Source organism: Vespa mandarinia, chromosome 3 (genome assembly GCF_050613455.1).
Source record: "Vespa mandarinia isolate Hongniang chromosome 3, ASM5061345v1, whole genome shotgun sequence".
Lineage (NCBI taxonomy): Eukaryota > Metazoa > Arthropoda > Insecta > Hymenoptera > Vespidae > Vespa > Vespa mandarinia.
The window spans coordinates 11,790,488-11,817,569 of record NC_140812.1 but is presented as its reverse complement, the minus strand read 5'-3'; the positions used below and the strand labels follow the sequence as shown (position 1 = coordinate 11,817,569).

The 27,082-nt window shown below is 36.3% G+C and overlaps 2 protein-coding genes and 1 long non-coding RNA gene across 10 annotated transcripts in view; 1 reads left to right on the top strand and 2 right to left on the bottom strand.

The window, feature by feature from the left end:
* Nucleotides 1-174, bottom strand: part of LOC118445045 (uncharacterized protein CG43867) — a 111,168-nt gene extending 110,994 nt beyond the window's left edge. For all 7 annotated transcript variants that reach the window (XM_035873939.2, XM_035873943.2, XM_035873946.2 and 4 more), the window contains exon 1: nucleotides 20-174. The gene's annotated coding sequence lies outside the window, so the exon portion shown is untranslated. The remainder of the gene's footprint in view (nucleotides 1-19) is intronic.
* A 25-nt stretch (nucleotides 175-199) lies between these two features.
* LOC146873143 (uncharacterized) lies at nucleotides 200-5,848 on the top strand. Its single transcript, XR_014981948.1, has 3 exons — nucleotides 200-959; nucleotides 4,680-4,859; nucleotides 5,800-5,848. It is a non-coding gene; the product is annotated as an uncharacterized LOC146873143 (long non-coding RNA).
* THADA (Thyroid adenoma-associated protein homolog) lies at nucleotides 1,257-25,911 on the bottom strand. 2 transcript variants are annotated; one of them, XM_035873969.2, is made up of 15 exons: nucleotides 25,532-25,911; nucleotides 6,274-6,614; nucleotides 6,001-6,141; nucleotides 5,227-5,847; nucleotides 5,055-5,161; nucleotides 4,669-4,978; nucleotides 4,345-4,590; nucleotides 3,883-4,248; nucleotides 3,526-3,804; nucleotides 3,196-3,393; nucleotides 2,930-3,120; nucleotides 2,314-2,860; nucleotides 2,082-2,235; nucleotides 1,748-2,007; nucleotides 1,257-1,678 (listed from the first exon to the last, which is right to left on the bottom strand). In XM_035873969.2, the coding sequence occupies exons 2-15, from the start codon at nucleotides 6,433-6,435 to the stop codon at nucleotides 1,358-1,360; spliced, it is 3,903 nt and encodes a 1,300-aa protein (XP_035729862.1). In that variant the 5' UTR covers nucleotides 6,436-6,614; nucleotides 25,532-25,911; the 3' UTR covers nucleotides 1,257-1,357. The 2 variants fall into 2 exon arrangements, with proteins under 2 accessions (XP_035729862.1, XP_035729863.1); XM_035873970.2 differs by lacking the exon at nucleotides 25,532-25,911 and having other exon boundaries at nucleotides 3,196-3,371; nucleotides 3,699-3,804.
* Between the last annotated feature and the right edge of the window lie 1,171 nt (nucleotides 25,912-27,082).

Here is a 27,082-nt window from a genome sequence, read left to right as displayed (position 1 = left end):
CTATTATTATTGCTATTACTTTTACTAGTACACTGCCATCGGCGGCCCGACAACAACGACGACGACGACGACGACGACGACGACCGTCGCCGCCGACCGATCGTCCGATCGGTAGATTATCTCCTCTTCCTCCTCTTCTTTTTCTTCCTCCTCTTCCTCCTCCTCCTCCTCCTCCTCCTCCACCACCACCGCCACCTCCTCCTCCCTCCTCTCTTCCTTCTCCTCCTCTTATTTGTTGCCCTTCCTCTACGCGTGCGTGCGTACTGCGTGCCGACACCACCGTCACCGTCGCCGTCTGCGTCTTCGTCTTTGTCGCCGTCGCCGTCGTGAACGATATCGTTATCTTCGTCCTCGTTTTTCTTTTTGTCTTCGTCGTATCCCTCGTTGTTGTTGTTATTGTCGTTGTCGTCGTTATTGTTTTCGTCCTTCTTCTTCTCCTACTCCTTCTAGTAGTCGTCGTCGTCGTCGTCGTCGTCGTCGTTGTCCTCGACTCGTGTTCACTTTCTCCGACTACGCACACTATTTTCACACTGCTCTCCCTCTACCCTCGTGTATATATATATGTATGTTGTGCCACTAGAAAACTCCTCTTCCCCAAAGGAGCTTTCCACTCTTTCCTTCCCGCTGTCACCAAATGTCGTACGATATTTAATGCCCTTATGTCCTTGACGTTTTTACGGGAGATATATAATGAGCACCGAGTCTTCCTCCTATGCGAAGGTCACTACTCGCGCGCTAAGAGTGCGCGAAAAAAAAAGAAGCGTTAAAATAATACGGGCGGACCAGCCGATCTAACACGGAGGAGACGAAATTACACACGACCGGAGTACGCGGACGGCCAGCCGCGACGCTAGCGTCGACACGCGACGAGCGCGGCAATTGAGTGAGACAGCAGCTAACGACGACGGGAGGAGAGAGGGAACTACGCCTTTACTCGCACCCTCTACCGACGTTAGACGGTAATTCGATCTGTCGTCGCCATCGATAACGTCAATTTCCTATATCGAGAATCGATTATCTCGTCACGTACTTTTTCCCCTTTTTTCTTTTCCTTTTTCTCTCTTTTTCTCTCTTTTTCTCTTCTCTTTTTCTTCTTTTTTCTTTTTTTTTTTTTTTCATCGCTTTCTCCCATCGCGCATCTCCCGCTCTCTATATTCCTTTTTTTTTTTTCTTATTCTTATTGTTATTATTATGAAATTGTGAAGAAATGATTGATTTTTTTTTTTTGAAGTAAATACGTTCGAGATTAGACGCACTTTGGAAAATTATCCTTTATTTATCTATTTCTCAGCTCGAAATAGGATAGCATCCAATGTGTCTTACTTAAATCTATTTACATTAAATCTCTTTTTAACGACTAACATTCCTGGGAATGTAATGAAGCGTATTTTTCGTATGCCAAAATCTGAAGGAGTTTGTCCTTATATGTTGGATCCAAGATATCACGTAGTTGCTTTTCAATAACAGGTACGTAATCGCCGTATGACGATACGAGCTTGCGAAAGCTCGTAGCCTTCGTTAGATCCAGATTCAGGTGAAAGGTCAACCAGCGCATCGCATCCATCGGTAATGGACTATCGAGGGAATAACGTTTGGTTATCGCTTTAATGAATTGTACGCACGTATTCGACAATTGCACTGGCTCGAAACAGTCGTAATTCTTACACTTGTTGAATACCTAATTGAAAAATAATTACTGCATGGGAATGTTAAAATGACGATGTTACGTAAAGCAACGTTTACTTACATCGGTCTCGTCCATTTCGTAATCCATGTTACCGGATAACGATGTGCCCCAACAAAATAACGCAACTACCGCAACGCTTGGATATTTTGTACCAACGATATTATAAAATTGTTCGAAAAACGTTTGAATCATCGCAGAGACGCATTCCAGTGCACCATTCGATTCGATTTTACAAACTAATCGAGATGCCTCTCTTCTTACTTCCATGTTATCGTCGACCAATAATTGTAAAACAGTTGTCCACCATTCTAACAAGGGTGCTACGAAATTAAAATAATTTCATTGAATGAAATCGTATGAAAATGAAAGTAATAAAGTCTCGTCAAGTACTTACAATATTGCCGGCTAACGTCCGTGTTCGTGTAATAAAGTTGATACATTATTTCAAAGACGGATCTTCTGAAATCCACTTCTAAACTACCGATCCAAGAATTATCGCAAAAATTGCTATAAACGTCTTCCGTGCATTCTATCGAAATTGTATTGTCCTTAAATCAGATATATATATATATGTACATACGTAGACACAGTAAGTTATCAATTTATTTTAAAGCATATTTTGATACCTTCAATTCGCAATGCAATGTGCTGTAAGATTTACCAAGCAATCTCAAGTAACTATTTCTTTCGCAATAACTATGCCTCTGATTATTAATTCTCATCTTGTTCAAGACCAGATAACAGATTTCTTGTTTATCGTAGCGATCCTCCGTGGTCGAAGATTTGTCCATAAACATTAAGCTAGCGTAAAGAAAATCGAAAATCGCATCTTGCAATTCAGGATTATATTTAGGAAGATAAGATATAGAATTGCAAGCAACGTCGATAGCCCGATCGTTCAACAATCTCTTTTCGTGAGGACAAGTAGCACCGTTTATAACTTCTATTATCGTCGACCATGCGATCGTTTGCAATTCGGGTTCGGGTACGCTTAATATATGTAAATGTATTCTAGCCGTAATATTAAACATATAATTCTGTCCTATATAAACGATTAATTTAACAGCAGAAACTTTATAAATTTCTTGACTCGGTGCCTGCTTTAATATATTATGTTCCAAGATGTGTCGTTTTAATGTACTCGATATATTTAATAAGATCGTATCCGTAATCCTACAAATGAAAAAGAAACGTTCAAATGTTTGATAATAGATTGGCGATCCAATTAACTGAATATCTTACATCTTATAATCCGCTTTAAGTAATTCGTGAAGGGTATCTAAGTAAGCTGTAGCTAATGGAAAGCAAACTGGACCATTGCTATATATCTCCAAGTTCTTTAAAATCCATATTGTACCTTCGAAAAATGAACAAAGATCCGTGGACATTAACTTTTGCTTTATAACTTTTAGCCTTTTTACTATTTCCAGGATCTAATAAAAATGAACGATATTGATTATAAAGATGAAAAATTTCATAACGGATAAAAAGACTTTTGTAAACCGTACCTGTAACATGTAACCGTGCATAGCGTTCAATGACAAATGACTTATTTCTCCAGAAGTTACTATCTCAAACAATTTTTTAATAATATTAGTAGCGCTTGTTTCCGTCATCATTGGTACGAGGGCTCTGGCTGCTAATTCGCGAGTTTTGCAGACAGGTGACTTCGCACATTGAGAAACTAAATGAATGAATTCGTCAATCTAAAATCACATGTATATCCTTACGTGTTTCCGTTACGCGCAATTAGATTATTATTATTTTTTTCTTTGATATTTTTTTTTTTTTTTTTTTTTTTTTTTTTTTTTTTTTTTTTCTTAACAATTTATAGAGACCTTCCAATTGACATCGCCTCCGTCAGAATTATAACTGAGATACAGTCGCGACAGTAATAACAAAATCGATTGTATGTTTGGCTTTATCAGACTCTCGTTGATGGATACGAAAGTTTGCAATTCGTCCAGCATAAACGGTAATAGACCAGGATATCTTTCGAAAAATATTTTACCCGTCATTTTGTTGTCCGCCGTTAGATTGATATGATCTTTTGTTCTTTGCACGCCGAAAATTCGAATGATCAGTGCACTGAACAACAAAGTTGCTGCATTTCGTTCCTATCGATCAAATTTAAAATTTTAATATATTAAATTTTATAAAGACGTAATAAAATAACTATCATAAAAAGATCTTACTGCCCAAGATTTTCCATCGTAATTTTTAAATGCCGCTATTACACCATCGGCGATAAAAGTTTTAACGGAATCGCCCAGCGGGGAGTGTCTAAACAAAGCTCTCAAAATGTTCAAAGCGTGAGTTTTTATTTCGGTAACTTGTATTTTGTTATCCTCGCATGAACTTTCGTTTATATCCGTTCTCGATAGATCGATAAAATTTTCGAATTCCGAAAATATAGTTTTCTCATAAACCACACGTTTTATGTCTTTCCAAACGTTTATGTTATCCTCGAGTTCAGTGAATCCTAACAATATTTTCATAACAGAGTGCAATGCCGAGATATCTGGCTTGTATTGAATAGAAGGTTCGGAAGATACGAGTGCCTGTTAAATAATAAGACGAAACTATGTATTATGTATGATTTGTTTTTTTTTTTTCTTTTTTTTTCTTCTTTAAAAGGAACCATACGTTCAACTTACTTGAACCATAAACGGTACTCCTGCGCTTCTTCTGGTTGCACAAAATTTAAAATTACCAGGCAATAGGCCAGTTATCGCTAACAAAATTTGATGTAACCAAAGTTTTGGTAATTGATTTAAAGTAGTATTCTCTATGCGCCATAAACGAGTGCATAATTGATTAAAACCAACGTACGCTTGTTCAAACGCACCTCTGTGTTTTGTTTCGCTAAGAAGAGTGACTAGATGTTCTCCTATTTGGATAATCTAGCAATTGTTGGAATAAAACATTTCAACGATTAGACAATAATGATTTTATTGTAGTAAATATCTGATATATCTTACTTGATTTTCAGTCAATAGTTCCCCTGATACGTTGTGACTAGATATGGTTGATTTAATTGCCAATTGACCGAACAAAAGGCTGACCTCTTTTACCGTACGCCATGAACAAAGAAGTATCATTTGTGGGGTTATTATCTCCTTCTCTGGATTAAAAAATAAACCATTCGTAGTATGTGGACTCAAATCCATTGGTAAGTGTCCCTCAGGGGATGAATTATTCACTATTATCGAAACTACTTTATTCAGTTCAAAGCACATCAATATAAGCTTAGAAATTGTTTCTTGCCATAATTTTTCTGTACCTACGATACTATATCAAATCTTAATGCATATAGAATAACAGCACATATTTTAATGGAATAAATGAAAAGATAATTCGTGAATACCTCAAGTCACAATTGGATATTAAACTTCTCAAACAAAAGAGATATCCGTAAAGGGAATACCTTGTAACTGCCATTACTATATTTTCTTTCGCTGCCATCAGAGATACCTAAAATATGATTTTAGAATAAATGAACAAAAAATGTATAATCAATTGTATAACGTAATACATACCTCTAATCTTCTTATCAGAAATAATATCAACTGCAAAATATGAGATTCTACAATTCCATTAGGAAACTGATTCATATTATAATATTCGCAAAGAACGTTTTGCAATAAAGGCGAGAGCATACAGATTTTAAACATATATGCTGCAGTTATACTGTCTATCGGTCTAATACTATTACCCAGATCTGTTGCAACATTGATCATTTCACAAAGACGATTTTCTGCATCCAAACCCAAAATAATTGGATTAATAGATTTCAATATTTTAAAAGCCATCTCTTTATTGGCCTCGTATGTGTCTAATAGCAAGCACATAAATATTTTCTCTGCTTGTTTAGAATTCCAAGTAATATCTCTAAATTCGTGATCTAAAAATTCTAACATAATGCAGAGTATTTGCAAACTATTCTTTCTACGAGAATACGTGGCATCCGGATATAGATTGTTTACGCATAAATCTCTTAAATTTAAAAAGAATGCATTATACACTTCTATCTCATGAATAACTTTATAAGAAGCTTCATAATTATCTATTTTTACTGGCGAATCGTTAACCTTGCTTTTTGATTGTTGCAGTAAAGTTCTCTTCATGACGTTTAAGCTATCCTTTATTCGTTTCAAGGCCTAAAAGTAATTATAAAATTAAAATATAAATAAAAGTAATTAAATTAAATAAAAAGTAATTAAAATAAATAAAAAATAATTAAAAAATTAAATTATAAAAAGTAATTATAAAAATAAATTACTTGTCATTTCTATATAATACTTGACTCTTACCTTTTTAACAAACGGCACATATTCAAACTTTTCTCCAAGATTATACATTAGAAATAAAAATATAATATCTAACTCGGCATTGGTAAATTTTAATGTACTCTTTTTGGATTCAACAAGAAGGGCGAGGGCATCCAATCTAACCTACAATATATATATATATATATATATACATACATTTATACGGTGTGTCAAATTAACTAATCATTGAAAAGTTATAAAGAAAAAAGAAAAAAAAAAAAAAGAAAAAGCAGAAACAAAGAAAGAAATACATACACCCTCATTGTAATGTTTGACACATGTTTCTAATACACTGTAATCTATCGTATTCCTCCATTTATCACGTTGGTTAATAAACTTTTCATGGTTATCTAATTCACCGCTTCTCTTCGACACTCGTAAATCGGTAAGTATTTTATTTAAATCTTCTTCAGTCATTTTTTTCGTTTCATTCGCGTGCAAATCGAAAAATTGAATTCGTGGTTAGACCGCATGTATGAAAGACCATGTGTTTATTTTCGAACTACATCGTTATTATTGTAGAACCTTCTTAATGACTCACTAGCGTCATCTATACTACAATATTTTCTTCTCGTCCATCCAATCGCTAGCGACATCTTAAACGCATTCAAAAAAACAAAAAAAAAAAAAAGAGAAAGAAAAAAGGAAAAGAAAAAAAATAAATAAGTAAATCATCGTGTCTTAAAAATATTTCCAAAGAACAAATGGAAAAATAAATTTTAATTTTATAAATAATCATTAATCACAATATAAAGAAATTTGTAAATATTAATAATAATAATAATAATAATAATAATAATAAAAAAACAAACAAAAAAAATGAGATTTCTTTCGATAACTTCTCCCTCTATTGTTCCAGAATTTCTGTGAAGAAATTTTGTAGGTGGAAATCAAAAGAAAAAATAAATAAAAAATAAATAGAAAAGAAAAAAAATATATACGTATACACAAGTAAAATATTTCGTGCAATGACCTCGCAAATGCAACTCTATAGCCTTAAAGTTCTTTGAGACTAATTTTAACTGCACCACTGCCTTATTGTGTAACCGAGCGTATTTCTTTCTCTCTTTCTTTCCGTTTTTTCCTCTTTCTCTTTCTCTCTCTCTCTCTCTCTCTCTCTCCCTCTTTTTCCTTCTTTCTTTTTCTTTAAATCTCACTCATCTCAAACCGTCTTTCTTTATTCATCCCTTTAATTAGGAGCCCTTTTTACCATCTTCGACGTTTTTCGTCGTAAACTCGTATATTTCAACATATATTAATAACTGTCGAAAATTTATTTGAAACATTAAGTTTAAAACAGGAAGAAAGAGAAAGAGGAAGAGAGAGAGAGAGAGAGATTTATTAAATGCGATTAATTAACACGTTTATTAGTACGTAGAGTATATATTTGGTGAGAAGGCAAGGGTAATCATGTAATATTTATGATGTATCAAATGATGCAACGTAAATAGTATGTATAACCCAGCTAATTAACAGAATAATTCGATATATAGGTGCACACACACACACACACACACACACACACATACACATACGAACACACCGTATTTCTATGTAAGTAAATATGGGACATTCAATATTATTCGTAAATGCATTTCGGACGAGGAAATTTGAGACGGTTATACGTCACACAATCTAATTACAAACAAATAAACTATCACACAAACAAACTGTCACTACAATCTTCTACCTCTACGTAATTATGTTTATTTCTGGTTTTTCCTTTTCTTCTCTCTCTCTCACTCTCTCTCTCTCTCTCTCTCTCTCTCTCTCTTTCCTTTTTCTTTTTCTTTTTTTAGATCTTAATTATCTTGTATCCGTATAATCATTAGTTAAGGTAAAAAAAAGTACGAAACATCATTTCGTTCGCGTGACATTATTACGAACAAAATTATTACGTTCATGAATCGTTTTCATTTTTACGCTCTTCTCTATTCCTTTACTCAGAGAAGAAGAAGTCTTTAAAATGTAATAGAGAAATACGTGTAAAGAGTTTGCGTGCACATTTTGCACGAGCTCGTTTCCCTTACTCAAGAGATTCGCTTTCATCTCGTTCTATTTTCTAAGGACCCTTTTCCAAGGATGTATACTTTCTCTCTCTCTCTCTCTCTTTTCGTTTTTTTTTTTTTTTTTTTTTTTTATTTGCACAGGTTTATATCAAGCTCCTTTTGCTGAAAAAGATTAGTAAATTAAAAAATAGTAAATTAAAAAATAGTAAATTAAATGCTATGCAGAGAGAAATGAAGAAAGAAGAACAAGAAGAAGAAGAAGAAGAAGAAGAAGAAGAAGAAGAAGAAGAAGAAGAAGAAGAGGGAGAAGAAGAATGACGTTTTACGATCGAAATTTTATCGTTTTGCTTGTTATCGAAAACCAACAAAATTTCTTTCAGTTCTTATGGAATAACGAGAGTAAAACAATGAGTTATTATTTGAACGTCTTATGTATGTATATATATATATATATATATAAGCGTCTGTGTGTATATATATATATGTAAGTACGTGGATGAATTTTCTTCCGTTCCATCCTATTATATTTATATTTCGAGGGCAAAGATCGATCTTTGCTTGTTGCGCAAGAATCCGTCGGTCTTTCGTTGCTTTAATTACATATCTTCATGGGAAGTATCCCAGGGAATTTCCGAGCATTCTCTTCCTTCCTTTCGACAAATTCTCTCTTTCCTTTACCTTCTTTCTTCTTTCTTTTCTTATCCTCTAACCGAAAGTACAGGCACACGCTCTCTTGAGAAACTTCGTTCTACTGTTATACCGTATTCTTTGTAATCGAGGTGATCGCTCGCGCGACGGCAAGTGCTTACTTTACTCTTTTTCTCTTTCTCTTTTTTTTTTTTTTTTCTTTCTTTCTTACTTCACCTTTTCTTTTTTTTCTCTCGCCCGCTCTACAAACGATGGAGGTCACTCGATTGAGTGAGTTGTCTCGATTAACACCTTTAAGTTTTATAAAAGATATAAAATCGTTTAAGATTTGTCATTGAGATTATATTTATGATTTTGTTTATTAAAATAAATCATTAAATTTAGATTGAAAGTTATGGACCTTTGATATCTTCGAAATAAGTAAGTTTATTGATATGAATCACTGAAATCCTACATGTTACTAGGAAGACACCTTGTATATTAGATTAACGAGACTGGTGGTCCATGGTAGCGGTACACTTCATCCATGGTATAGCATCGAACGAGCACAATTCTCTCTCTCTCTCTCTCTCTCTCTCTCTCTCTCTCTCTCTCTCTCTCCCTCTATCCGTCTCTCTCAAAGCACAGCATAGCGGACATAAAGTCCGAACCCCTCTTGACGCGTTCAACGGAGAATTGCCTGACACACGTAAATAACCGAGAATCGTCTGCTAATTCAATTTGCTGCCCCTCCTGTCAAATCCAATTAACGGGCCGAGTCACAAGGCTTCCACGGCAATCGGGAACTCCCGACGATTAAATCCAAAGGGTTGCGTTGTCAAAAATATTCTACAAGAGTCTTACAACTTCGATCTTTCTTTGGTGGATGCGTCTATGGATATATGTGTACGCATGTGTGTGTGCGTGTGTGTGCGTGCGCACGCGTACGTCCCTGTGTATGTGATTTTTTTCTTTTCTCATTCGTTACTTTACTCTTCGTGTAATATTTTATTTTACTTAAAAATAAAGAAAATGCATCGTACCGACCATTATATTTAAATGTACATTGAAATGACTGATACCCTTAGGTTAGGAAGGAAGCGATTAGTATAATGCGTAAGCTGTAAACGTATGATCGATAACGAACAAGATCCATGAGAAAGGATGGATCAAAGGCGGAAGCGAATGTCTACAAGATTACCGTATAAGCTCCGCTTATACTATTCTACGATATAAGGAAGCGCGTCACTTTGTATTACGAGGGTATAGTAGAAATGAGAGATAATGCATTATGATGGACTGTGATTCGCAGCTTTAACTATGCATACATACATACACACACACACACACACACACACACACATATACATACATACATAAATCCCATGGAGAAAACTATGTCACGCTGGAGAGTGGTAAGCGACGCTTTCGTGCGATTAATACGATCAATCGATCGGTCGATTCGTAATCGCTAGGATTCTGGATAACAAAAGCGAAAAATACGAAAGAAAAATGGAAGGAGAGGGAGGGACGAAAAAGAAAAAAAAAATATCGCGGGATTGTCCTATCGTCGACCATATCACCCTCCCTCTCTTTCTCTCTCTCTCTCTCTCTCTCTCTCTCATGTCTGTCACATAATTTCGATATTGATTTTTACGATGCCTTGTTGAAACTCGGTCGATTCGAATGGTTTATGTTATATGCATCGCAATCACCGGCAATTCAATTCAACGATTTGATTCACAGTCAATATGTCAATCTCCGTGAGAAAAAATGCGTTCGCGTTAGAAGCGAAACGATTCATCGACGTCATGAACGTTTTGTAGACGATGATGTACAGGTAAACGCGTACAAGAGAGAGAGAGAGAAATATATATATATATATATAGATAAATAGATAGATAGAGAGATAGAGAGATAGAAAGAGATAGATTAACGCTTTGGAGAATACCGTGTCGACGAGTGTCATACCTTGTATAATAATTTTATTATCAATTATCGATGATAAGCCCCTTTTGCGTCACAATTAGTAGCTTGCAACAGTGATATCATTTGTTCACCTACTCACTCTCTGTCTCTCTCTGTCTCTCTCTCTCTCTCTCTCTCTCACTTTGTTACTCTTCTGCTTCTGATTCCATTGATACATTAATGAATAAATTATATCTTATTAAAATCAATTTATTTGTGGTAATTCATTGATTTACGACGTTGAATTTACGCATCCCAACTCGTATCGATAATGCCACCCTCTAAAATGAATTTTTCAATGCGAACGAAAAAAAATGGACAGGGAGGAAAATTGAAATCGGAAAGTTGGAGTGGCATTTTGCACGCGTTGCTGTTTGATCACCCCCTAAACCCCTCCCCGTGCTATCATCATCATTGTTGTTTTTGTTATTGTTGTTGTTGTTGTTGTTGTTGTTGTTGTTGCTATTGTTGTTATACGTTGAAATAATAAAGGCTGCCGGTTATGAAAAAGTTACGTCCCGTGTTCTCCCGTTTCTTTTTTGTTTTCTTTTTTTTTTATTTATTCTTCTTTTTTTTTCTTTTTTTTTTTTTTTTTAACCGCTACGTGAAACATGAAAATTCATTCAGCATTCCAACCGACCCACTATGCTCTTATTTATTATTAATCCTTTAGGAGTTGTGCTTCTTTACTTAATATTTATAAAAAAAAAAAAAATATATATATATATATATGCCGAAGCAAGCGAGGGTTTGTGTTATTCTTTTTTATTTCTTTTCGTTTTTTTTCTTTCTTTCATTTTGCATACTCGCGTGGTTCGTTCGAAAACGCAAAAAAGGGTGGTCTCTCTTGCATGAAAATCGTGTCACGATTTCATTTCCTTTAACATTTTCGTGGTGTTTTTCCTTTCTTGTTCTTTTTTTTTTTTCTTTTTTTTTTCAAGCTTTCGAGTGAAAAAGCTTTTCCTCTTCTATATGGTTATAAAGGATGGTGCCTTCTTTTTTATGCTCCATTGCGACGAATTTATGACGCGTTAGACATGACGTATCGTCATCTTCTTCCCCTTCTCTCTCTCTCTCTCTCTCTATCTCGCTCTCCCTCTCTTCCTGTTTCTCCCTGTTTCTCTTTCCTCTTCTGTCGTGTATTTATCTCTTTCGAACACGTATTCCATGCCCCTTTAACCTCTTCACGCTCCTGACTCTTTACGAGTTCGAAAAGGGAACATAAACGACAAGAACTTTTGATGCTATCCTTCCATCTTTTAACGTCTCTTTCTATTTCTATTTCTTTTACTTCTCCTTCTTCTTCTTCTACTTGTTCCTTTTCTTCTTCTTCTTCTTCTTCTTCTTCTCCTCCTTCATTTTCTTTTTCGTGACTTTTCCAAAGGAAACACGTACTTACTTACTTTTTCCCAGTTTTCATTTAACGCGCGTTATCTCGGTACTTCGAGTTTTGCGAGAAAAAAGGAAAGAAGAAGAAGAAGAAGAAAAAAAAAGAAGAGAGAAAGAAAAAAAGAAGCAAACAAAAAGAAAAACAAAACAATAATAGAAAGAAAGTTCGAACTATCTATGGTCTTTTCTATATCTGAGTAGCGCGCTTTCCATCATCCTCCTCTTCTTTTCTCTTCCAAGAGATCGTTAATGTGCTTAGAGGAAGAAAAAAGCAAAGAAATGGAATTATGAAAGAAAGAAAGAAAGAAAGAAAGAAAGAAAGAAAGAAAAAAAAAAGAAAAAGAAAAAAGAAAACAAAAAGAAAGCATACGATTCCTTTTCTTTAAACCGATGCAAACTCAACGCTCTCCAAAATCCTATTTGCCTTTCCATTAGGGTAAGTGCTTTTATAACGACTTTTAAATTACTTTACCGCATCTTCCTTACTACTTGAAATGTTTCCAAAGTGAGCCCGAGGATTAAGATCAGGAGAGCTTTCGAAAGCCCGTTTCAACGATTATCCCGATTCTTAAGGAAGCTATTTATTGGCTGCCCATCGAATCTATACGAATTTAAAAGTCCATCCTGAGTTTATCCTATAGTTAAGTAATATACTCTCTTATTTACGATAGATTATAAACGACGATGAGAAACTTTGAACATCGAAGTTTAATAGTTCGTCGAGCGTGTAGACGAAGGGATAGATAGATAGGTAGGTGGCACTTCTAATATGAGCGATAGAGAAAGGGCAGAGAGAGAGAGAGAGAGAGAGAGGAGATGCCTTGTTGTTTCTCAACAAGTCAACAACTCGCCACGAGAAGATGGTTAAAATTTACATTGGAGTAAAGGTCGATTGACGAGCGATCGAATGCATAAACACAATTTCGGTATATATCCTCTCATTGATTAGTCATTCCTATTGGGACCACTCGAAGGAGACACGTAATTTTGAAATACCCAGTCTTAGAAGAACTTGAACGAACCGAATGAACGAGCAAAAGAAAGAAAGAAAAGTAAAAAAAAAAAAAAAAAAAGAAAAAAAAAAAGAAAAAAAAAAGAAGAAGAAGAAAAAAAAATTTCCTATCTCCGCAACGTAAAAGAAACTTTTCTCTTTTCCATGAGATAGAAGCGTTTTTCTAAATCGCTCGAATTACAAACTTATCGGGAGTAAACTTTAACGCGCGGAAACGTTTCACATTTTTCCAGTTTATCGTGAGATTCTTCGAAGAACTTTCGACGAAAAGAAAGATAAAAAGTTTGTGTGTAAATGAGAAGTGGACGGATACCACGAGTGAAAATAATACCTTTTAAATGTATTCCTTGGTTTTACAGATTCATTCTTAGATACGTGTGTGTGTGTGTGTGTGTGTGCGTGTGTGTGTGTGCTTGCGAGTAGATGCAAATCCTGTATACTTGCGAGATGCATTTATCATATTTATTTGTTCACGGAAGAACGCAATTCAGTTATAGCGTGTTATAAACGATTTTACGACGGATACGGTCTTAGCAACCATTATGCAAAGATTTTCCCTCGTTACTCGTTGTTGAGATTACCTAATTATACTCGAAAAATTCATAATATCTAACTTGGTTTAATCTCGCACGGATAGGAGATCTCGTTTCTAAGATTTACGAGTATAACGGTGTCGCGTCGATCGTTTAAGCGCATATTAAAACGATTTAAGTCTCTAATCAATTTTAATGTTTTCCCTTTTATTTTTTTTCTTACGTCAATAACAAGAGTAAAAAAATGGCGAATCCTTTGGAAAACGATCCCGAGAGGATCTCTCTCTCTCTCTCTCTCTCTCTCTCTCTCTCTCTCTCTCTATCTCTCTATCTTTCCTCTTATTTTTTGTCCCTTTTTTTCCTTTTACCAAGACCATAAGTTGTCTCGAAGAGAAACAGAGACAAATTTGCGAGCGTAAGAAGGACAGATCGAGAGAGGGTAAGCATAATCGTCGAGATATCTCGAGGGTCAATGACGCATATATATATATACACATACACACACACACACTATTATTTGTCCTCAAAGTATAAGTGTAAATTGTCGGACCTCTGCAGGCACGAGGATTACGCGCGTGGAAAGCTACTCGTTGCGTTAATGCCGGCTTATTCGAGTTGGAGACACGGAAAAAGGAGATGCTAGAGCCAGCCTCGACGATATAAATCCGTGTCTCCCTCCGAAGAGCACTACGTTACGTGAAAAGCAACGGGAGGGCTGAGAGGATGTCCAGAAAGAATGTCGCGTTTGAAATTTCCCGAGAATCAGACGTAAAAAGACCATTTTTATTTTTCTCCTTTTTCTTCTTCTTCTATTCTTTTCATTTTCTTTTTTTTTTTTTTTTTTGCTTTTTTTCTTTCTCTTTTTTTTCTTTTCTTTTTCTTTCTTTCTTTCTTCTTTTTAATCTAATCCAATACCCTTCGATAATAAAGAAGATAGAAAAGTTATATCGAGATATAGAACGATCGATCGATCCCATACAGTTGAGAATCTCTTTTTATATAATTTTTCTTTTTTTTTTTTTTCATGTCGTTTTTCTTTCTTTTTCCTTTTTTTTTTTTTCATATCTGTCCCAGAGATGTTTTACTTTCATCAAGATTTTTCAACTCGATGGATATCTATTCTTGATTACTGGCTTCGAAGGGAAGTTTACCAATGGCCAAGAAAACTTTAGCTTCGTATTAAAGCGTCCGTTCCCTTCTTCTCCTTTTTTCTTCCTTCACTTCTTCATTTTATCAAACTCTAGTTCGGCGTGTTTGATTTTTCCAAAGTAACATCAGTGATATTGCAGGAAAGCTTTCTCTATCGTGAAGGAACCCAAGGAAATTTGGTTTCCCCTAGAGCGAATTTTATCGATCGTTTGTAAAAATTCGTATGGGTATTCGCATTTCTTGATAATCCTGCAGCTTCGATCGGAAAAAAAGCTAAAGTAAAAAAAAAAAACAAAAGGCCGAGGATGAGGATGAGAAGGAAGAGAGAAGAAGGAATAAGAGTGGAGAGGAGAGGGTGGATAGAGGGGGGATGACCGAACGAGTAGTACACGTGCTTTCAAATCCGGTGACATGATATTACGATACTATCCCATGATGTATTTATATTGTATATACATACATACATACATACATACATAGATATATATATATACACAACACGATCTCTGGATAAAGCTTTTTTTCCCTTCAGTTTGTCCGATACAGAGAGAAGAAAAAAAAAAAAAAAAAGAAAAAAAGAAGAAAAAAGAAAATCACGAATTCGAACAACGATTTCGGTTCCACCCCTAGATCGGACTCGTCGATCCGTAAAACGAGTTACGTACTTATCTGTCCTTTCATTCTTCGCTATGTTCCTTATTTTTCCTTCCTTTTTTCTTTTTCTTTTCTTTTTTCTTGATTTTTCTTTTATTTATTTTTTTTCTTTCTTTCTTTCTTTCTTTCTTTCTTTCTATCTATTCTTCAATACCGACAGAATCGTTTAAAAAATACGAGCGAGCTAGAAATAACAGAAAAAGAAAGAAGGAAAGAAAGATACAACAGAAAAAGAAAGGAAGAAAGGAAGAAAGGAAGAAAGAAAGAAAAAAGAATCGATTTTCTCTCTTGTTTGCAAAAATAAAATAAAAAGTAATACTGATATATCGAATGCAAATATTCTGTAACTCGACGGGCATATCACGGTTCGTATTTTTTCCTCTCCAATTTTCTATTCTTTTCGAATTTATTTCCACGTTATTCTTTCTCCTTTTTCTTTCTTTCTTTCTTTCTTTCTTCCTTTTTTTATTCTCTCTCTCTCCCTTTCTCTCTCTCTCTCTCTCTCTCTCTCTCTCTCTCTCTCTCTCTCTCTCTCTCTTTTCACTTTTTCTTTTTTCTTTTCCTATCCCACGCAAATCCATATCGATTCACAATGGGAATTAATGATTTCATCCGATAGTCGGGCCAAGTGACGCGTGGACGCAAAATCTGGGTTTCTAAAACGAATCAGATTAATTTCTTTTTTATTTTTGTTTTCTTTTTTTTTTTTTCTTTTTTACAATCTTGTTTTAAACGTACAAGGAATTAAAAAAATGTTACCACGAACGAGGAGTTAATGCATTTTCATAAAATGATTCAATGCAAAAAAAAAAAGAAAGAAAAGAAAGACAAAGAAAAAAAGAAGAAGGGAGAAATAAAAAATAAGAACGAAAATGAATTCGGAAAGTGTTCCTTCTTATCTACTCTTTTGCCAAAACTTTAGTCGACTTTAGTATTACGAAGACGTGTCTCAGGTGAGTATGTGCACGAATACAACAACAGCATCCTAACTTACTATTGGCATCTTCGCTCTCATACATACATACGTATATACATACATGCATATATATATATACACACATACACGTATACCGGGTGTCTTAGAAAGAAACTTCTCTATCCGTCATTGTCGTAACTTGAGTGAGATTAACGATCGTCGAACGAGAACTGTCTCTGACAGCACTCTCGTCTCTCTTTCTCTCTCTTTACTCTTTATATATATATACATATATATATACATATATATATATATATATATATATATATATATATATATACGTATAAATATATATAATGTTACATAAATACTATCACACTTTGTAGTTATTATACAAGACATTTTCAAAGTCGAACGACTCCGGATACTAATTTCCGTAGCTTTTCTTTTAATAAAATGTAAAAGACAGAATGGAGACAACGATGGCAAGCAAATATTATCGTGTTTCTTCGTTAACGAGAATACTTTTCTCGAAATTTCTTGACTACGATCAAATTTCCTTTCCTATCCCCAACAGTAATAAATATAGTCGATGATGAACTCTTTTTCGTTATTTCTTTTAAATCTTTTTCTTTTCCTCTCCTCTAACTCTTTTTATCCATACACCTTTTCGCGTTCAGGATTATTCTTTTCTGTTTCCGAATAATTGAATAGAAACGAGGCGAATGGAAATATATATATATATATATATATATATATATATATATATATATATATAGAGAGAGAGAGAGAGAGAGAGAGAGATTGCTCAATCTACATTTTACATTAATATTTTAAAAGTAAGACGACCTCTGAATTAAGTATTGAATTAAAATGAAATACACGTTCGAATATAAATAGAAATAAAGTGTATCGCGATTAATTAAAATCTATTTTGATCTCACTCTTTGGTCCATGTAATATTATCGAAAATTGACGCAATTAATATCGAACGATAATCAAACATTGTTGATAAAACAATCCTCTATAGGAAAGTAATGATCAAAGTTTAGAGCCGCGATGGTAGTCTGTAATGGTAACGCGCTCGACCGTGTACTATTCGGTGTGCCAGGAAATTTTCAACTTTTGCGGTAGGCTGAACTTCATTCGAAAAGCTTTCTCTCTCTCTCTCTCTCTCTCTCTCTCTCTCTGTCTGTCTGTCTATCGAGCACGTAATTCTGCTGACGGGTTGCAAGCATTAACGGTACGATGACTTTAATTGCATTCTCGTCGTTAAAATTACATTCGTTATCTTGATAACCCTTTGAAAGGTTTTCCTTTTATTTTTTTTCTTTTCCCTATCTTTTTTCTTTTTTTTTTTCTAATTTCGTTTCACGATCCGTCACGAACACGTGCCGAGGGTCGGAGTTGATTTAAAAAAAAAAAAAAAAAAAACCAAAACAAAAAAAACCAAAACAAAAAAATCTTTCGGGATTTCAACAATCATTCGTTGACTCTTGTATAATATCGCATGAATAATGGGCGTGCGTGAAAACGTTTCATATCTTTGAATATCACCTATGTGGGTAACTTAACTTATGTAGATATGTTTACACTGACACATCACGTCAAATATAGAATAAAGAAAGATAGAGAGAAAGAGAAGGTAACAGTAGGCGTAAAGCTCGGCGCCAATAGTTCAGTATGTAGAACATAGTGCTATCGAGTTACACTCACGATCACCGTCGTAATAATTACGTGTCGCTCCTACGATCTACGTATGTACGATATGAGAGAGGGTAAAAGAAGGAAGGAAGGGAGAGAGAGAGAGAGAGAGAGAGAGAGAGAGCGAATGCGCATGCACATACATACGTATGTACACGTAAGTACCTATATCTGGCGCTATTATTTAGGCCGCGCCCAACGTGGCCGCAGACACATTGTTTGTCCCTGTCGCAGAGACGGGAGATTCGGTCACGTGGGCAGCCCGTGTCTTTTGTGTGTAAGTACGCATGAAAGATTAAAAAGAAAAAAGAAAAACAAAACAGAAAAAAAATATACATATAATAACCAGTACTTATCTCTTCTCTTCCTTAAACCCAACCCCTTCCTTTTATTTCCATTTAATCGATTTTATGATTGCGTAGAAAAGCAAAATGAAAGAGAATATTTTGTAAAAATTAAGAAAGAGAATGAAAAAAGAAAAGTGGAACGAATATAAAAATAAATAAATAAAAATGATTTTTCTTGAGTATCAGTTGGAATCGTTAGGGAGAGGGAGGGGAAGGGACATACTTTTCACTTTCTGTTACAATCACAATCGCAATCGCAATTGCAATTGCAATCGCGAAAAGAAAGGACAAAACCTAGCGGAAAATCTACGTGGGTTGTCGCGTTCCAATGCGTTTTCCTCCGGAGTCGATATTGAACGAGCAAAACGTTCCTCGTTCTCGTTCGACCGTATAGAATATTGGCTCCAGCATACTCCGCTTTAGTTATTCAGTATATTTAATTACGAGTCTCTCTCTCTCTCTCTCTCTTTCTCTCTCTCTTACGTTTTGAAGCAGCATAGTACTCGAGTTTCGCTCTTTCCAGAACGTAGTTTCAACAGTTATACCTCCTATCCCGATCTACATAAGTCTTTGCCAGGAATACTCAGTATCCATGAATATTTGTCTGGACTAGTTCGAAAGCCTTTCTTGTTTTCTACCGTCTGACCACCAAACGAGGGTGATAAATAATAAAGAGGAAAGATAGGGACAGATAGAGACAGATAGAGAAAGAAAGAGAGAGAAAGAGAGAATTATTACGCCTCGTAAGCACGATTTTTGTAGCATCCGTGAGTACACGGAGAGTAGAGATCAACGTTTTATATCCGTCGTTTCGAATAAAACCATATAGCTAGCTTTACCAGTGAATGTAGCCACTGTAAAATCCACGCGATCCTCTTTTGCATTATTCAACACGATGGATCTATCTATATCTCTTTCCGTTTCTTTCTTTCTCTCTCTCTCTATCTCTCTCTCTCTCTCTCTCTCTCTCTCTCTCTCTCTCTCTCTCTCTCTATCTATATCTCTCTCTTTCTCTCTTTTTATCCTTCTTTTAGAGAACCTTTCCTAGAGAACGTTACAAAGATCGTCCTGAAGACAATGTCTTCTATAGCTCACTTCTCTCTCTCTCTCTCTCTCTCTCTCTCTCTCTCTTTCTCGCATGTACCACAATTTCTCTTTTCCTCTCCTCTCTTATCATCCATTTTTCTCTTCTCTTTCATTTTCTTATTATTCGCCGTTCCTCAACCGTCGAGATGAGAGATCGTCATCGGTATCGCTGCCAGTGACCTCGATTCTAGTTATACGAGCTTTATCCTGAAATACGTAGGAAGCCCCCATAAGTGGTTACTATCGATCACTCTAAATGGAAAAATCTCTTTCTTCGATAATCCCGATATACTACTGCTACTCTATTGATCGTCTCTCTTGATCTTCGATCTCCATTCTCGCGCTACATAAAATCCTTATATCTTATTTTACAAGGTAGAAACAAATGTAATAAAAAGGGAGAACGAAAAAAATAATTACGCAATTCTCCTAGACACACACACACACACACACACAAATATATACAATACTGTAGATGGATGTACGCGTTCGTTCGATTGAATGTCTCCCATCCAATCATCGAAACTTCAAACGATATTTTTACGTGTCGCTAATCAAGATGCATATCGTATCGACGAACGACCAAAGAAATTTAGTGCGATCGTTAAGGGAACGAGATATCCCTCTACGAACCTTCCCCCCTCCTTCCCTTCCTCCGAACATCCCTCTTCCTTCATCCTCTTCCCGAAAGAATATCGATTTAATCGATGGAATATGAACGTCCTACTCTAATTCGAAACTTAACTTATTTACTGCTATTAAGCTTTGTAACATTTCGGAAAAATCATTCGTAGTATTAAGCGTAACACGATTTATATTGACATTCAAACGGTAAATACATATAATGATTTTTATTTTAATATCATTAAGCAGATCGGTGTAATCGTTCTCGTGTAACCAACATCGAGATGAACGATTAGAGAGATAGCTGTATAAAAAGGACGTCGGGAGAACGAAAGAACGTTGGTCTAACGAAGCGGAAGAAAGGAAAGAAAGAACGGATGAGATGGTTTTAATGATTCCTATAATGCATGTAATTATGTATTGTTTGAAAAAAAAATGGTAAATGAGAAATAGGAAAGGGAAAGGAGAGAGGGCGGAGGAAATGTGCGCGATTTTTTCCGGAAGGCTTTACCGATAGAAAAAAATCATATATAATGAGAGAGTGAGAATGAGAGAGAAAGAGAGAGAAATATAGGTGGAGACTTTATACTTCACATTATATTTCACTTATCGATATCCCTTCGAAGCGTGCGTACGCTTGCCCGTGAATCATTCATGTTTCCAATACATCGCGTCTTTCATATTTCTTTACTTTCCATCGCTATCTACGGGGTGTCCCAAATATTCCTAGATAGACTAAAAGTTTGATCTACTTAAGTTTGTAATTTTAGAATCTGTAAAGAAAAAAGAAAGAAAAGAAATAAGATCGATCGATCGTCAATATCATTAACAAACTTTCGAATTAATCCTAATATATTTCTCTTTTTTTCTTCATTCTTTTCTTTTTGATTCTTCATCATTTATAATATAAGTGTTACTCTCTCTTTAAAGCAAAACTCTCCCTCTCTTTTACCCCCCTTTCTTCATTTCCTTTATTTCCAAGTTTAAACAAAAGTCGATCATTAAGGTGTGTCATTTAAGGGGTGTTAAGAAATAAGAAACCTTATTACCCTCCAAAATCTTTTCCAAGAAAATTTATTTTCATTCGGTGCTCTCTCTCTCTCTCTCTCTCTCTCTCTCTCTCTCTCACTCACTCTCCCTCAGCTTTGCTTTCCCTGACCTTTCTGAAAAGTAATTTCCCGTTTCGGTTGGCTTCGTTTTAGATATTGTTCGTATTTCCGTAGGACAATATAATAATAATGGGTTTCACCGGTAAACATTTATCAAGGAATAGTTACTATATAGGTATATAAAATTTCTCCCTTTCTCGTTATTTTTCAGCGTCGCGTTCTAAGCTTCGTGTTACCAGTTTTTGAACGGATAGACGATACCAAGAGGGAAAGCGTGCTATCTCGGTCATAGACATCGATATCGGTGCATTTGCTATTGGTCAACATCATTGGTATCAATCGATATTCGATACTGACGGTAAGTAGCGGATATGGACTCGACCGTAATAACGATAAGTATCGATACCGGGTCAACAAGAAGAAATTGAGTACGTAAGTACTCACTCATTTACTCGTTAATACACATTGGAACTACCGAACAATTATTTTGATATAATTTCGATGGTTGTACGTAAATTATTTTCATTAAAGATATGACAATTATGAAAGGGGAGAAACGAAGAACTAGAAACATTGGATAAATTAATTAATCGTAAAACGATGGAATTCGAATGATTTGAATAATTTTATCTGTTTGGAGTAAAAAGACGAAGGATTTATTTATTTATTTATATTTTTTTTTTTTTTTGAAGGAAGAGAAGGAGACGTAACGAAATTTTTCTACGGTGTTAAAACAGCGCCTTTAGATATATCCCTCGTACGTATTTCAGGAAAGAATGGAGGGAAAAGAAAAGAATAAACGGAGGGAGAAAAAAAATAGTATAAGATCGAGATCGCACTTACATATAGTCGTGCGAAATACCATCAGAGGAAAAAATAAACGTGGGTTGAAATTTTAATTACTGCACTAATAAAAAAAAAAAAAAAAAAAAAAAGAAAAACGATAGAACATTATTTTTATTATTAAATCAGGGCGTTAAAAGGGAGAGAATGAGGGAGCAGAAAGAAATTTCTTTTATTTTTGTAAATCTACGTGTGGACGTGAGTATAAAAAAAAATAGTATAAAAACGCTGGGCCTCCCCCTCCCCCCCACCCATAACAACTATTGGGAGAAAAGAGTGTAAAAAAAATACTATAAGTATAGACGATATCTTGCCGAAATCTTGTGCCACGTTGGATTAGCTTACACAGTTTGGCAAAACGAAAAGGAAAGGTAACGGTGAATATATCGAGTGTCTCGTTCTCACAAATCTTCGGTGTCTAATTAGGAATGAAAGGAGGAGAGACAAACCACCATTCCCATCGTCGTCGCTCTCCTCCTCCTTCTCGTCACCGCCTATCGTTGGACTTTGAAAGCCGCAAATACTTCGAAGTAGAGACGAATGAACGAGCAAATACTACGCCAAACACGAGGCGAGTATAGTACGTTTTCATTCATTGATACCGTCTCTCTGTCTCTCATTCTATCTCTTTCATTCTCTTTCTATCACCTGTTATATCCGGCAGCAGTTTATCTCCCCTCCTCGAAATTAACATTCCACCTATATCGTCCCTGTCTCACCGATCTGAAGGATCGTAGGCCTACCGTGCATTAAGTTGTCGAAGAAGGATAGAACTAACACGTACCTGCGTGTGTACGTATTATACGAATGAGAAAGAGAGAGAGAAAGAAAGAGAGAGAGAACACATCCTCTCTTTCATGGGACACAGACCACAATGCATACCAGATATATACATATATATATATATATATACAAAACCTTTTTTTAACTCTTTCCTTTTTTTATTTCCCACTGTTCTCTTTAATTTTTTTTTATTTCTTTTATTATCCGATCATTAACGTTCAACCATAATCATTAAAGTCATTCGCATTTTCAATGAACGAGCATCGATAAATATACGCTAAGCGTATACACACACACACACATACACACACACACATGCACGCAAACGTACATGCATATACAAGGAAATGCTTATCGCAAGTGCAATTTAAAGAGAAGTAACATATAATAGACGAACGTTTTTCATTAGATGGAGAAAGAGGTAAGAGAAATAGTATGGTTCACGTTGTTGTGTTTTAAGCTTGGAATTCACTTTAACGTTGAAAAATCCTAGAAGACTACCAGGGATGTGTGTATCGTAATAGATAAGGATTAAACTCGATAAACTACGTTATACATGCTGTTTCATTCTTTTTATTATATCGTTTGTCTTCTCTTCGTACCGATAGAAAACTCTCTCTCTCTCTCACTCCATCTCTCTCTCTCTTTATCGAGGATACTTAATCAAAGGACTTTATGAACTCGATGTAAGCTTTTAGATTTTCGATACGATGTTACAGAAAAAGAAAAATTAAAATAAAAAAAGTAAAAGACAAAAAAAAAGAAAATGGAGATAAATAATATAACAGTTATATATATATATATATATGTACAGAGTACATAGATACACATCCTTCCTTTCCTTTCGCGTTCAATTAATTTCACAATTGTTTTTATAGTAGGCAACATCATTCGCATCGTTGGAAGCTTACGACGTTATAAGAAACTCGAAAAGAACTTTTTTTCCTTTCTTATACTAAATTTAATATAATAGTTATCAGAAAATTGTGAACGTTCTCGATGAATGGTTGGATGGATCGGTGGATGGACTGATCGCTTCGTCTAACTATCTACAACTATTCCCTAACGGAACTTCATTTACCAAGCTGTACACGTTACTTTAGTCTCTTCTTAATATCGAAAATCTTGTTGGTCGCATCAAATAAAATGAACTTCTTTCGTTAACAGTAAGAGAAAGAGAGATAGAGATAAAAAGATAAAGAGAGAGAGGGAGAGAGAGATAGATAGAAGGAACACCCACCTTGATTCGATACCGGCGTTCTGGTCGAACGAAAAGAAAAAAAAAAAAAGAAAAAAAAAGAGAAAAGGGAAAAAATCCATCTAGAGCGACCCTCGAGAAAATAGAGTAATTTAGATAACGACTCTTCCCCACCTTCTCCTCTTTCTCCTCCTTCACCTCCTTCTTCACCTCCACCCTATTCGACTCTTCTCCGACTCTCTTCTATATATGTATTCGTCTTGAAACACCGACATTCTTGAGACGCAGCCCCGCGAGTACTTCTTATCGAATCTGAAACCAATCCTTTATTTGTCATTGGATACCCCTCGAGAAAGATCGGAGAGGTTCTTTTTCTTTTTTTCTTTTACATTTCTATAACGATTCGACGATACATCGAAAAAGAGAGAGAGAGAAATATATATATATATATATATAATTATGGAAAAAATTTATTTATGGGAAAGCACAATAAATTAATGAAATACCTGGGAAAGTTATTATGTGTGTGTAAGTAAAGTGGCATCGTACGTTGAATATTTAAAGGTTATAAGAGACAAAATAATGTTTTCGACATTGGTCGGTAGGGGTCAGCACCGATGGCTATTAAACGTAATCGAGAGAAGAACGAACGAAAGAAAGAGAGATGAAGAAAGAAAGAGAGAGAGAGAGAGAGAGAGAGAGAGAGAGAGAGAGAAAAGGAGACGCAGAATCTGTCGAGGAACCCGCGCCTTCTTCGAATTACGTATGTACATATTTCCGGGAAACGTTCGTCTCGCGTGTCGATGAAATATTATCACGTGAAAGCCGGTATATACGTTTCGCGGAAGGTTCGTATTTCGCGGAGACACTAAGCGAAAACGTTACGTCGTAAGAGAAAAGAGAAAAAAAATTACACGTATGAGAGAGAGAGAGAGAGAGAGAGAGAGAGAGAGAGAGAGAGAGAGAGAGAGAGAGAGAGATCTTAAAGACGTCAATTAATTTCATAGGAGCAATATAGATCAATAAAAGATTGCCATCGTTCCCCATCCCTCCCTCCCCATCCTCTCTTTTTTATAGAAAACATCGATCGATATTCGAAATTGGCTTTAAACGAAATCAATGTAATAATATCAACATACGTATTTCTTTGTATTATATCGCGATAATATCAAAGGGACGTTGGAAAACTCGAGGAGGAGTTAAACTTTTTTAACTACGGGGGCGCGCGCGCGCGACGAATAAAGTGCTTTAAGAAAAAACGGGGAAAAAAGGAAAAAAGAAAAAGGAGGAAAAAGAAGAAAAAGAAAAAGAACGTTTGCCAACCGTAGAGAAACCGGCGTATCGAGTTACGTGGATGCTCGCGACCTTAAGGACGCCCCACGTCGGCCGAGGGAACGAGCAAGAAACTTTTAGTCATCGAGCGAATTCGATTCGTAATAACCGGACGACGGGAGATTCGCGAATATCTTCTTTCTCTCTCTTTTGTTGTGGTATCACCATACGCTAGGTATTATATATTCCATTGGATATTAACATCGTATTGTTTCTTATACGATACTCACCGTTGCGTATCACGCTCTATCTCCTTTTCACTTCAGAGCTCGTGTCGCAGCGTATAATAAACTTGCTCTCTCTCTCTTTTTTTCTCTCTCTCTCTCTCTCTCTCTCTGTTTCTCCTTCGGCGATCGTGGGCCACTTTCGTCGTTCGTTTCGCTCTATCACCGAGTTTCTTTCGCGACTCGGTGAGTATAGTATCGTTCTCTCTCTCTCTCTCTCTCTTTTTCTCCCTCTTTCTCTCTATCTAACTATCGCTATCTCTTTCCATCGCAGAACGCACCGGTCTCCGAAGCCTCTCTCCTTGCCGTATACCACCTTTTCCCCTACCTCTTTCCTTTCTCCCCTCTCGTCCCACTCATGCCGCGTTGGCCAAGAGAGACAGAGAGATAAAAAGAGAGAGAGAGAGAGAGAGAGAGAGAGAGAAAGAATGAAAGAGCGAGGAGAGCAGGTAACGTGCCAACGCCAGGCAATGGCGCCTTAACGGCCGCACCTGGGTTCTAACCGTTCGCCAGGTGAGTACGGTGTCCTGTGATTGGCCAAGTAGTTCAAAGCCAGTACGTGATTGGCTAGCTTTACGTTACCGCGGGTACGGGGCTTTAATCTCGTTTATACCGTAGGCGCGCCGGTGCTCTCAGTTTAACTTACCTTTGCCGCACGGACGGTCGGTCGGTTGGTCGGTCTGTTGGTCGGTCGGTCGGTCGGTTGGTTGGTTGATCGGTCGGTCGATCGGTTAGTTGGTTGGTTGGTTGGTTGATTGATTGCACGGCCAAAACGCACGAACGCAAGAACGCACGCAAACAAGCAAACAAGCAAGCAACTCGACTCGGCGATTGCGGACATTCCGCTGAATCCAGGATAAATAATCACCTCTTTTTCTTTTCCATCGTTGTTTCTATTCGTATCGAATTTCTCTCTCTCTCTCTTTCTACTTTTATCTCTCTCTCTCTTTTTCTCCCCTCCCATTACTCCCATTCCTTACTCTCCTTGCCTTGCTCACTCTTTCTCTCTCTCTCTCTCTATCTCTCTCTCGTTTGTAAACTTCGACGTGGAGACAGGGACGTCGGTCGGTCGGTCGGTCGATCGGTCGTTCGGTCGATCGGTCGCAAGATCGGTTGGTGGATACGCATTACAAAAGTAAGTCATATCAATCGAATCACGACGAAAGAGAAGCGTCGATCTCGTTCGATCAACGATATATGAACCTTTGGTTTAAACTCTTGTGACTGTGGCGGTACGACGGTAACGACGATAACGACTACGACGAAAACGACCGAACGTACTACGTACGAACTCAAGGAGGAGGGTGACGGGTGGCAAGAGAGACAATTGAGAGAAAGAGAGAGAGAGAGAGAGAGAGAGAGAGAGCGCGAGTGTTGTTCGATCGACGACCGCCACGATCGCGCGTCGCCGTGAGCCATCGTCCGTGCTCGCGCGCTTTCTTCCTTCCGTCCAGTTTACATCTCTCTCTCTCTCTCTCTCTCTCTCTCTCTTTCTCTTTCTCTCTCGCCTTCTCTCTGTTTCTCTCTTTCTCTTTCTCTCTCTCTCTTTCTCTCTCT